The 12,094-nt window shown below is 40.0% G+C and overlaps 1 protein-coding gene and 1 long non-coding RNA gene across 2 annotated transcripts; both read left to right on the forward strand.

Moving 5' to 3' along the window:
- The first annotated feature begins 1,127 nt into the window (after window positions 1–1,127).
- LOC127763239 (LRR receptor kinase SERK2) lies at window positions 1,128–7,442 on the forward strand. Its single transcript, XM_052287883.1, has 11 exons — window positions 1,128–1,503; window positions 3,439–3,571; window positions 3,685–3,756; window positions 4,469–4,612; window positions 4,712–4,783; window positions 4,893–4,958; window positions 5,044–5,114; window positions 5,237–5,377; window positions 5,788–6,129; window positions 6,430–6,824; window positions 6,922–7,442. The coding sequence occupies exons 1-11, from the start codon at window positions 1,431–1,433 to the stop codon at window positions 7,234–7,236; spliced, it is 1,824 nt and encodes a 607-aa protein (XP_052143843.1). The 5' UTR covers window positions 1,128–1,430; the 3' UTR covers window positions 7,237–7,442.
- A 2,917-nt stretch (window positions 7,443–10,359) lies between these two features.
- On the forward strand, window positions 10,360–11,396 carry LOC127761719 (uncharacterized). The gene is made up of 3 exons (XR_008015282.1): window positions 10,360–10,511; window positions 10,659–10,790; window positions 11,339–11,396. It is a non-coding gene; the product is annotated as an uncharacterized LOC127761719 (long non-coding RNA).
- The last annotated feature ends 698 nt before the right edge of the window (window positions 11,397–12,094 follow it).

Below are 12,094 nucleotides of genomic sequence, written 5' to 3' on the forward strand. Positions count from 1 at the left end.
TCTCCCACTTTCCATCTCCATCTTAATCTACCATATTTTATATACGATCCAATAGTTCTCATATATATCGTTGATGCTAAGAATGAAGGATGAAACACCATAAAAAATGTGCGACATAGCCGATGATCAAACTACCTTGGTATTCTCATGCTTTAGTTGCTAAAAATATCATTTCACTTGAGTAGCAAAAAAGAGGGAAAAAAACTTCCATGGTCAAACAACAACATTGATGTAAGTCTAATAAAGCAAAAGATAATAAATAAGTAGTGACAAAGAGAAAGGCACGTATTAGAATGAGATTATAGTCTTCATCAAAGGCATTGAACAGAGTTTATGAATAAACTAAGCTACCTTACGTAGAGCATAGGAAAACATAAGAAGCACGACACATGCGACACCAGGATGTTCTAATGCTTCAATAACTCAAAAAATATTATTTCACTTGAGTAGCAAAAAGGAAGAAGAGAAACCATGTGACCAAACAACATTGATACAAGTCTAATATATAACAGCAAAACTAAAATAAGTAGTGATAAAAATAAATATACAAAAGTCCAGCTTCAGCTACACCTCTCCTAGAGCTGGAGCACAGCCAAACAGTTTCAGTTCCACCTAAAATGGGAGCGGAGCTGGGTGGAGCGCTCTGACAAAATAAACTAGAGAGGTGGAGCTCGGTTTAGGCTGCTCTACAACTCCACTCCAGACCCAACTCCTAAAGCTAAATTTATGAGTTGAAGCTCTACTAAATAAATCCTATACTATAAAGATCCTATACTACAACGAGATTATAGTCACCATCAGTGGCACTAAACAAAGCTTCTACATGTCCTATTCTATCAGTGGATTGGGCATGGAAAACAAGGAGGCTTATCCATCCATCACAGGTGCTAGCAAACATCATCATGGACTCATGGTCATTATTGGGTCTTGCCAACCTGTGAATCAGTCTGTGACCTGCAAGTGGTTTTTTTCTCTTCCTCTTTTTATTTTCCCCCCAAACACACACAGCAAGTGGTTTTTCCTCTTGTTTTTTTAAGCAGTTTTTCTTTTGACGCAAGTGGTTCTCTCTATCAGGAGAAGACAGCAGCTAGCTAGCTAATCGACCCTGCTAAGCTAAGCTAAGCTAAGCACGGGAATCTGATTATCTCAACAACAAACAATAATAATCAATCAAATCCCCATCACAAAAACAAAAAAAAAAAAAAGGAAAAAAAAAAACACTCGAGAAGTTCTTCTCCTCCTCTTTCCCCTTCCTCTCGCCGCCCCAAATCACCCGCCCACCAAAACCCTCGCCGCGGCCTCCGCCGCCGCGGGATTCCGGCCACCACCAGCAGCCGCCACGGCCACCGGGGCGCCCTCCTCCTCCTGCCCCCCGGCACCGGCGACCGACCATCCCCTTGCCCCCTTTCCCCGTCGGGTTGTGAGGCGAGATGAGGGAGCTGCGCGTCGCCGTCCTCATCATCGCGGTCTCGCTGCCGTCCTTCTCCGCGTCCGACCGCCAAGGTACCTTAGCTTTTTGCTGCTCTCCGACCCCAGTCGCCTCGCCTGCGACGCCCCCCGGTTGTCTCCTCCGAGCTTCTGTGTAGTGTAGTGTAGTGTAGTGCAGTACTGTAGCTTCAATTTTCGCATGGTAGATTACCGAACGCCTTGTGGATTACATGCCGTGGCACACTGTCGCGATGGTAGCGAAGTAGGTAACCAGATGCCATGTGGAATTGCTGTATTGATTTCCAACGCTACAGACCTTAGGTTACCTTCAATTGATAATACATAGCACACCTTGCAGTAGGTACTACTGCTCGCTTTCGTTTTGATAGCTTGGAACTACTGCTTTTGGTCAAAACTTGCCTTAAATGTGAACGTACTGCTAGTTGCTTAGTCCAAACAAAGGGAAAAGAAGGCGCCAACATGCTAACTAATGCTTCGTTGGCTGACGTGGGCGCCTGCGCACCAGTCTAAATCTAAAGGTTTATCCAAAAATAGCATGGATTTGAAAATGCTGCATATTTTGAGATATTAAGAAATTGCGGAAAGTAGGCACATGTTTTCTCAAAACTTTAGAACTGTCAAGGTTTTTATCCTGAAATGACTGTTTTTGTTTATATCAATGGCTTCATTGCAGCATTAATGTTATGTGATAATTGCATTTTTGGAATTGTGTCTGGGAAATACATGTTGTGGATGCAACAATACATATTACACTCTTTGAATCCCCATATGTTATATAGTGAGAATATTCTTTATTTGCCCTACAAGTTAGTAACTTACCTTATTTGCTCCTATGAATGTTCCCCTGTTGACCATTTAAACTCAGTTTATGCCCCTTATTATTGACCCTCCCACCACCCTCCTGTAACTGTTCTGTGAACTATGATGGAACATGTCAATTTTGCCCTTCTTCCCCCTCAATTCCTTCATTGCCATCTTATATATCTTCATTGGACGGCATTTCCCCATCTTGTCTTCTGCTGGTACCGTGGACGGGAGGCTAATTGGCCAAAGAAGAGGGAGGCAGCGGAGAAACAGAGATCATCAAAGCTGTCTGTCTCATGCAAATCTGCCATCCACACCATTCGTCGAGCTCATGACACCATTTTTTCACTGGGCCACTGGAGCTCATGACACCATGACTGTCCTTCCATGGCCTACTGCCTTTGTTGAGATTACGACAGTTTTGTGGCCCTACCTAGTCTTTCCCAAGCTCACAGCATCCATGGCTGGTGTCATCAGATCTTGCCACAGACATACTGCTCTGTCTTTCACCAATCTCTTGACTGCCACAGCCCTCTTGCCATAAACAAAAATGTGATTTGCTGCAATTTACAGATTACAGAGAGAGTTATAGAGAAGATTAGATCAACATGGAAATCAGGCCTATACGGAAACCATGGGATCTATCTATTCTAAATTCCTAACCATTTTTCCCCTAATAGTGGAAATCAAGTAAAATGCAAGTGCCCTGATTGTTGCCGGATGGAAGAAATCGGACGGGAGAGAGAAAAAAGTGAGAGTGAAAAGGAAAAGGTGAGGAAGGAAAAGAAGAAACTGACAGTGGCCGGGATCAGGGGTACAGCTGCTATATGAGCAAAATAGTGAGAAGAATATTCGATTAACTGTATAGCATACTAACAGAATGTAACTGGAAGGGGAAAAGAGGAGTGAAAGTTGAGTTGGCAAATGAGGGATTATAGTTTCTGTAAGGGGAAACGAAAAGAATTTTCTCTACAGAGTGAAAACACGGGCAACAATATTCATATTAGATGCCCCTATCATGCGAGCTTATTATTATTTGAAAATTTATTCCTCATTTTCATGAGTGGCGAATCTTTGGTTGGCACTAACTTTGGTGTAATCCTGAGGTATTAAGTTAGTTGATGAACATAGAGTAACTTGTTATTTATCCTCTGGTTCTCAAAAACCTTTTGTATGTTTTACCAGGAGATGCCTTATATGATATGAAACAAAAACTGAATGTTACTGGCAATCAGCTTTCGGATTGGAACCAAAATCAAGTCAACCCTTGTACATGGAATTCTGTAATTTGTGACAATAACAACAATGTTATTCAAGTGTAAGTTGGAGCTCATGCACCTTCTCATCTTGTACACTTAAATTTTATACTGATTCCCACCTCTGCTCTTTGTCCTGTTTGTTTTCATTTTTTATGATAATGCTTTCCTACAGAACATTGGCTGCTCGTGGATTTGCTGGAGTTTTGTCACCAAGAATTGGAGAACTGAAATATTTGACTGTCCTGTGAGTACATTATTCTATTATGTAGATTAATAATACTTGGGAATTCAATATATGAGTGTTCAATAAATGGTTATGAAGTTGGTAGGAAAACCACAATCTATACTAAATTAAGAGAAAAATATTTTCTCAATACTTGAAAGTATTTCTGTAATTTGAAAACTATAAATAGGTGGCATGAGTAATTCCAACAAGTTTGTGCTGACCCCAGAAACTGTTGCTAATATTGCTTTCAGTTCCTCTATTTAATCCCTTTTTAAAAGGCAAACACTAAGGTAGAACCCTACTGGAAAATTATTGGATCAAAATAAAATAAATATGCAATAAAAAAGTTAAAAAAATCAAGAAGTCCAAGCACCCAACTCTGCAAGATCTGCACAAAATCTTAAGGTCAATTCTATGGAGTTCTGTTCCTGGTAGTTTTTTTCCTGTGCTTTCTTGTTGATTGGGGTTAACTGTAGTTTCATGACAGGTCTGAGTTCAACTGATTTTTTCAGTATAAAAGATCAATTTCTGCTAACCAGTAACCATAAAACCATTTTTAACTGAGAGAAATGCATTGTACCAATGTTACAACTGCTAATTCTTGATTTTGGAAGGTGGTGTGAGTATGTTTTTGTGTCCTGCATGAACTGATGGTTAGGTTAATTGCAATATGATTCTCCTATCGATTCTCTCCAACTATTATGAAATGCTGTTGTGTATGATCTTGCAGGTCCTTGGCTGGTAATAGGATTTCCGGTGGCATACCAGAGCAATTTGGTAATCTTTCTAGTTTGACAAGCTTAGATTTAGAAGACAACCTTTTGGTGGGAGAAATACCAGCTTCTCTTGGCCAGCTTTCTAAGCTCCAGTTGTTGTAAGTATATCTGCATTTCATCATTCTCTTCTTTTGGTGCATACAATCAAAATGATTCATCATTTTTCATGCTTTCTGTCCTTTTTGTCACCTGACCAGGATACTTAGTGATAATAATTTCAATGGATCAATTCCTGACAGTCTAGCAAAAATCTCAAGCTTGACTGACATGTAAGAGTATACATCTTGGCTAAGTATGATCTCTTTTTTAAAATTTCTGTTTCTGCTAACACTAGTTCATCTTCCATTTGTTGACAAACAACTTTTTTTTTTATGGCAGCCGGCTGGCAAACAATAATCTGTCTGGTCAGATACCTGGTCCGTTGTTCCAAGTAGCACGTTACAAGTATGTCAAGATCTCTCTAAAAACAGTTTAATCCAATTTTTTTAAAAACCTGAGTGACTGATGAAAGTTCAATTTTCATGAATAGCTTTTCTGGTAATCACTTAAATTGTGGAACCAACTTCCCCCACTCTTGCTCAACCAACATGTCCTACCAGAGTAGGTTAAATCCTCATTAGTTTATTTATATATTTACTGATACGGAGTTTGTCTCCTAGAAAAGATGTCACCTTATAATTCTGTACTATTTCTTAATTGTTCTAGAATTTTTCATATTACAGGTGGATCCCATAGCTCAAAAATTGGCATAGTACTTGGAACAGTTGGAGGAGTAATAGGACTTCTCATTGTAGCTGCTCTCTTTCTGTTCTGTAAAGGGAGGAGGAAAAGCCATCTGCGGGAAGTTTTTGTGGATGTAGCAGGTATTTGTTTTCATGTTCTTGTAGTTGATTTATTTTTAGTACCTGCATCTATCATCAGTTTTTGTGGTTGTGGCAGGTTACTTCTTTTGTGGCTTTGTGGTTAGGTTTATTAGTTCCTGCATAATTATTTCTCTTGCTAATGTCTCCTGGTTACACAAATGCTACATGTTCTTGTGTAAATTGTAACTTATCCGCATGATCAAAGCCGATGATTGTAAGCTATGTCCTCAATCAACCAAAACAAGCAGGTGCACCTATTTGTGACCTCAGTTTGATAAGTGTGTGATTTATGCCTTAATCTTTTTTTCTAAATAGAACATGTGAAGGTATCTCTGTGATTTATACCTAGCTTCATGTTTGCTTGACAGTGTGCATTGAACGAAGTAATGTAAAAAAATTGTGATTCACAGGTGAGGATGATCGACGAATTGCATTTGGCCAGCTCAAGAGATTTGCATGGCGAGAACTACAAATCGCGACGGATAATTTCAGTGAAAGAAATGTTCTCGGGCAGGGAGGTTTTGGTAAAGTTTACAAAGGTGTTCTTCCAGATGGTACTAAGATTGCTGTAAAACGATTGACTGATTATGAAAGTCCTGGTGGTGAGGCCGCCTTCTTGCGTGAGGTGGAGCTGATTAGTGTTGCAGTTCACCGCAATCTTCTAAAATTGATTGGCTTCTGCACAACACAAACAGAGCGCCTCCTGGTATATCCATTCATGCAGAATTTGAGTGTTGCCTACCGATTGCGAGGTATCAATATCGTACTTCTCCATCCCTAATGCCCTATTGCCTTATAAAGTTTGCTTAAATGTGCTGCTATTATTATTTGGAGTATCTGTGAACAGAATTTTGTCATTTGCTTAATTTACGGTTACAGATGGTGGGCATTGAGTTTTTCAGTTTAATATTTTAAATAAACCTCAAGTCATGCACTCATGTGGTTGATTTGTATTTTCTATAGACTTGAAAATTGATAAAATTAATTTAACCTTTATAGTTATTTGGTGTGAGCTTCATGGCATATTGTTTGTTGTGTTGAAATCGATGCAGATTTTAAGCCTGGAGAACCTGTCTTAAACTGGCCAGAAAGAAAACGGGTGGCCATTGGTACAGCACGTGGACTAGAATATCTGCATGAACACTGCAACCCAAAGATCATACACCGTGATGTCAAAGCGGCGAATGTCTTGCTTGATGAGGACTTTGAACCTGTTGTTGGTGATTTTGGACTAGCGAAGCTAGTGGATGTGCAGAAGACATCTGTCACTACTCAAGTCCGTGGAACAATGGGTCACATAGCACCTGAATATCTATCCACAGGGAAGTCATCAGAGAGAACTGATGTTTTTGGCTACGGGATCATGCTTCTTGAGCTTGTGACTGGCCAGCGTGCCATTGACTTCTCACGCTTGGAGGAAGAGGACGATGTTCTATTGCTCGATCATGTAAAGCTTATTTACTCTACCACTATTAACCACTCTACCATGTTCCTTGGGAAATTTTGGAAACTGTGTCCTTACATGGTGCTTGTTCTCCTTTTAGGTAAAGAAGCTACAAAGAGAAGGGCAGCTAGGATCCATTGTGGACCGCAACCTGAACCAGAATTATGACGACGAGGAAGTTGAGATGATGATACAGATAGCATTGCTGTGCACACAGTCATCGCCCGAGGATCGGCCATCCATGTCAGAGGTGGTTCGGATGCTAGAAGGCGAGGGGCTGGCGGAGCGGTGGGAGGAGTGGCAGCAGGTGGAGGTGACAAGGAGGCAGGAGTACGAGCGGATGCAGCGGCGGTTCGACTGGGGAGAGGACTCTGTCTACAACCAGGAAGCAATAGAGTTGTCTGGAGGTAGATGACAAGGGCCGTGACAACAGACATCAAACAAACGGCGTAAGCCGAATCTGTACTTTTTCTGTAATGGATGTAGCGTTTGTTCTTTGTAGAGTAGATATAGTAGATAGAATTGTCATGGAACAACAGCGTAAGCGATAGCTGGTAAATGATACAATCGGATGGACAATGATATGATAGAAAAATAAAGTTGTATGTGTTTGGTTGGGCATGGCTGAACCTTAGCAGTTGTGTGCTCCCCATGCACTGTTATCAAGTCGGCCGATTAGTCGTAAAGTCGGTCAAATTAGTTGACTAAAGAGCCATGACTCTGACCAAATAGCAAGTCATGTGATTAGTCGTACTTTGGCTAAAGAGCCACGACTCGATCAAATAGCAAGTCATGCGATTAGTCGTAGTAAGTCGTGGTTAGTCGTAAAGTCGGTCGTAAATTAGTCGTGATTATTGTATCAAATCACCAATTCACCGTGCTAAAGTCGGTCATAAATTAGTCGTGATTATTGTAGCAAATCACCAATTCACCGTGCTAATTGGCTTATTGTGTTTAGTACTTTAGTTTTATTTCTTGCTGACTTATTGTCTTGCTTTGCTACTCCATAGTCCATAGTTTATACTAATACATTTTTTAGCACAGTACAATAGTAGTAAAGATTTTATATTGCATCCCTTTTTTTTTTGCATGACCAAGTCATGGACTAGTCGACAAGTCAGTCCAGGGATATCTCAACTCGACTTACGACTTGATAACCATGTCCCCATGTATGTGCGTGTTATTCATTTGATGTTGTAAGCTGATTATTAGTCTTCCCTTGTGATAACCCAGCGTTAGGTCTCCTTTGAAACGCAGTGGAATTTTGCAAGATTTTGACAAGAAATTAGTTCTATTCCAATTGGAATCAAGAAAAAAGATCACTTATCCTTTTCTAAATGGGGCCTTATTGTTAACTTGTTCCAGAACAGCTGCGAAAATCTGTACATTTTTTCAATTTCGTCAACTGGAAACAATTTGCATGATTGCTGTCAAGCTCCCTTGATCTAATGTATTGTGAAGATGAAAATGTTTACTCCTATTTTGTATGTTTTGCTTAGTTTCAAGGGAACTCCGTTTCTGGCTCAAAATTAGTGTCCTGTTGTCGCGAGTGGCCACGCATTGTTCTTCATGGTGGTACCTTTTTTTTTTTTGTGGGGAAGAGAGAATATATTACTCAATCATAATGTTCTCCCCCATTAAATGCGAGATAAAATTACAATTTTCCCCCAACCAAAACCCAGAGAAGGATTCAGCTCTAGCCTTATTTGCCAGATAATGGCTGATAATATTCTGACTACTACAAATTTTATTAACAGAGATAACCCTCTCCCCAGCCTAGAGCAGGTTTGCTTCATGAATGATGTTTGCAAGCTCGAAACGATCTCTTTCTATGCACTACAGAAGCTGGACCACCGAGGCGCAATCAGTCTTCACCTGGAGTGGGAGCATTGTCCACTGGATTGCCAGATTAAGCCCTTCAACGCAAGCACGCAGTTCTGACTCCAAGGGACTATTGCATCTTTCGAGTGATCTACAGGAGGTGAAAATGATATTACCAGTGCTATCCCTAAGAATCATACCTCTTACCCGAAGCAGCATCAAAGGATCCATCCACATTTAACTTCATCCAACCATTTTTTGGTCTCTCCCAGCAAGGTTGTGGAGTGCTTGGATTTCTGCTTTTTAATCTTGCATTACAGGTAGCGGTACACTGTTGGAAATGGAACATTTGCATTCTTTGTTTGTTTTCATCTTATCTCATGGTGGATTTTCTTTGTGTAAACTAGCCACTCTTGTTCCATCTAATCTTTCATTGTTGCCCAACGAAACAGGATATAAATCACATAAGATCTTAACATATAGATATGCTCATGGATGAATTGGCTGAAATTGTTTTTTTTTACTAGAAATTGGCTCAAATTGTCCATGGATAGATATAGATCACAATTTGTATGGGCTCTGCTCACAACGGTTTCTTCCTCGAAACTGAACAAGATTAATTGAATGCCATCGAACGGCATAAGAAACCCTTTTGTTACATTTGTATAAACCGATGTGATAGTGGAAGGGGTACTTTTGAGTTTTATTTTAAAAATCCTAACCAGAAGGGAGAAGGCTTGAAGTGATATACTAGCAAGTAGTAAGTCCAAAGAGATATAGCAAGTACGAAGTTCCCCCTTGGAACAAAACCCCTCAGCGGCAGTAGATTCTACACTCTTGAAAACTGCGTTGAACTGTCGGTCATACACATCATAGAATTTGTCAACTAAATACTATTGAACAAATGTGTTTTGTTATCCTGGTGCCTACCATTCCCATATAAACTAGTTAATTCTATATATCTCCTTATTCACTTAATCCTTAACTCACTAAACTCAAGTACTCAACTGAATAAAAACTATGTAAATATGTCTAACAATCTCTTCTTTCATACTGATCATTGCTAAAAAAAACAAGATAAGTGATATGTATATGCTATTTGTAGGTGCTCCGTCTATGTTGTACTAGTTGAGTAAAGTATGACGCCAACCATTCCCTTTATGATGCTCCATTCAAATATCTAGAATCTGGCTGTGTTTAGCTCCCTTCAAACTTCCAAAAATTCCGTCACATTAAATGCTTTGATACATGAATGGAGCATTAAATGTGGACGAAAAAAACCAATTGCACAGTTTGCATGTAAATTGCGAGACGAATCTTTTGAGCCTAATTACGCCATGATTTGACAATGTTGTGCTACAGTAAACATTTGCTAATAGCGGATTAATTAGGCTTAATTGTAATATCCCGTGTTCTAGAGTATGATTGGGCGAATTCGAGGGTGAATTCGATCGAAGGGGGGAAGAATGTAATGCCCCGAGTTTTAAATTAATATATTTCGGGGAATATTAGAGCAAACACGCAAAAGTTCAACTTTTAAACCATTGTTCGTATAGGCGATCGGGAACCGTGGATGCGTAGAGCTCGCCGAGTAGTGCAAAATAGACTATAAATTTATAGTAATCGGAGTCCGAACGAAGTCCCGAGGATTGAATAGATGTGAGCCGTTAGATCTTATTTAGTCTCTTTATATAACCAACCAAAAAAAACAAAAGAAAAAAAAAGAAACAGGAGAATCGCTCCTGTAGCCCTAGCCGCCGCACCTCCTGCGCTCTGCCGCCACCGCCGCTGTTCCTGTCTTCGCCGGCGCCGCCGTTGGTGCAGCCGTCGCCGGTTGCCACAGCCGTCGTCGTCCACAGCCGGTCGTTGGTGAGCTACTGTTGTTTCTGTTAATTTCCCTGCTGCTGCCGATCCCTGCTGTTGCCGATCTGATCTCTTCCTTGCTGGTGATGCACGGCTTGCTGTTGCTGCCAATATTCGTTTCTGCTGCTGCTGCTGTTGGCGTGCAACGAACAGGAAGGAGGGAGAGAAGGCAGAGAAGAACATGAAGGAAGGAAAGAAGGGGAAATTTGATAGAAGAAGGGAAATTTGGGGAATTTGGTGAATATTTCCAAATTCTTCGTTTTTCTTATACATTAGTACTGCTGGGTAATCCGTTTTAGTCTATAGTTGTTTCTAATTTATATTTAAGACGATCCGTTTCCGTAGTTCGAATTTATTTTATATTGAACGCTAGGCTGAAACCGTATTTTCAAATCCGGTATTAAACCATTAGGAATCAGGTTAGTTGTCCTAAATAAAGTTTGTAGTCATCGTCGATATCTTTCCAACGGTGCTAGTTTCACTCGATTCAGATAAACGGTTTAGGAGAAACAGCAAAAACAGTACTGCTGACCGGGTCCGGAAATCAGGACAGCAGTTCGTTTTCCTTAATCTGGGATTTTCAGAGGCATAATCTGATTTTGTGCTCAACATGAAAGTTGTAGAAAACTTTGTCTAGATGTCCGAAGTTGTATTATTTGCTAGTTTCCGTTAGACGGTTTGTGAGTTACGCATAAAACAGTAATGGAACAGCTATAGGTTAGTTAATACAAATCGGTAAAAGGTTTATATGTTCTAGGTTTCGATTTTAGTAAATATTCCTTCTAACCATCGTTAGTTGAATATAGTGGTTTATTCGTAGTTTTGCTCCACAGGTGTGGAGGGTTCCAACGTTGGAGGAGTTGAGTCGGAGTATCGAAGGAGTTAAGGCAAGTACAAGACGGACTTATGTGATGGACAAACTGAGTTGTTTTGTTTGGCTTTACTTACATAATTATTATTCAATTGCTTGATATTACTGATTGTATGGCTCTGACGTTATGCTACTTATTCGTGTTTCGACCCATATTCAAATTCATGACGTTATTCATGTTTCATTATTCCGGATGTTCTGTTTACATTATTCAAGAACCATGCGTAGCTATGGGAGTGTAATTTGGGTCTTTATTCATGATCCTTGAGAAGCGCTGATCACGTTTGCTCGGCTTACCGGTAATGCTAAGAGAATATTCACACCTGCCTGGGAGGGAACTACTATCTTTTGACTTCTTTGGTTTAAAAATAATGTAAATCCAACCCTTCATATTGGTTTCTTAATGCATAAATCATGCGTATGTTTTACTAGTTCAAGATTGTACTTGCTGAGTATTCTTTACTCACTCTTGTGTTTAATTTGGTTTTTAGGTACCTAATGACATCGATCGGCATGGGACGGGAGTAGCACCCTTGGACTACATATTATTATTGCACACAACTGAAATTTAGTTTTAGACTATATTTTTTTGCTCAGCATAAGTTTTGCATAGAACTTGTAAAGGTCATTTAAGGTTCTGAGCCTTATTTTTCACGTGGGGTTTGTGGAGCTAGGATGGTTTGGATTGTGTGGATTATATCGGTATTGACCGTTTATT

Source organism: Oryza glaberrima, chromosome 2 (genome assembly GCF_000147395.1).
Source record: "Oryza glaberrima chromosome 2, OglaRS2, whole genome shotgun sequence".
NCBI classification, from domain to species: domain Eukaryota; kingdom Viridiplantae; phylum Streptophyta; class Magnoliopsida; order Poales; family Poaceae; genus Oryza; species Oryza glaberrima.

What these genes read in the sequence shown, in the direction of transcription:
- LOC127763239 (XM_052287883.1), top strand. Translation starts at nt 1,431, where the DNA reads ATGAGGGAGCTGCGCGTCGCCGTCCTCATCATCGCGGTCTCGCTGCCG. An exon ending in CTTTCTAAGCTCCAGTTGTT is followed by an intron (nt 4,613 to 4,711) that starts GTAAGTATATCT and finishes TCACCTGACCAG; the next exon opens with GATACTTAGTGATAATAATT. An exon ending in AGTTTTTGTGGATGTAGCAG is followed by an intron (nt 5,378 to 5,787) that starts GTATTTGTTTTC and finishes TGTGATTCACAG; the next exon opens with GTGAGGATGATCGACGAATT.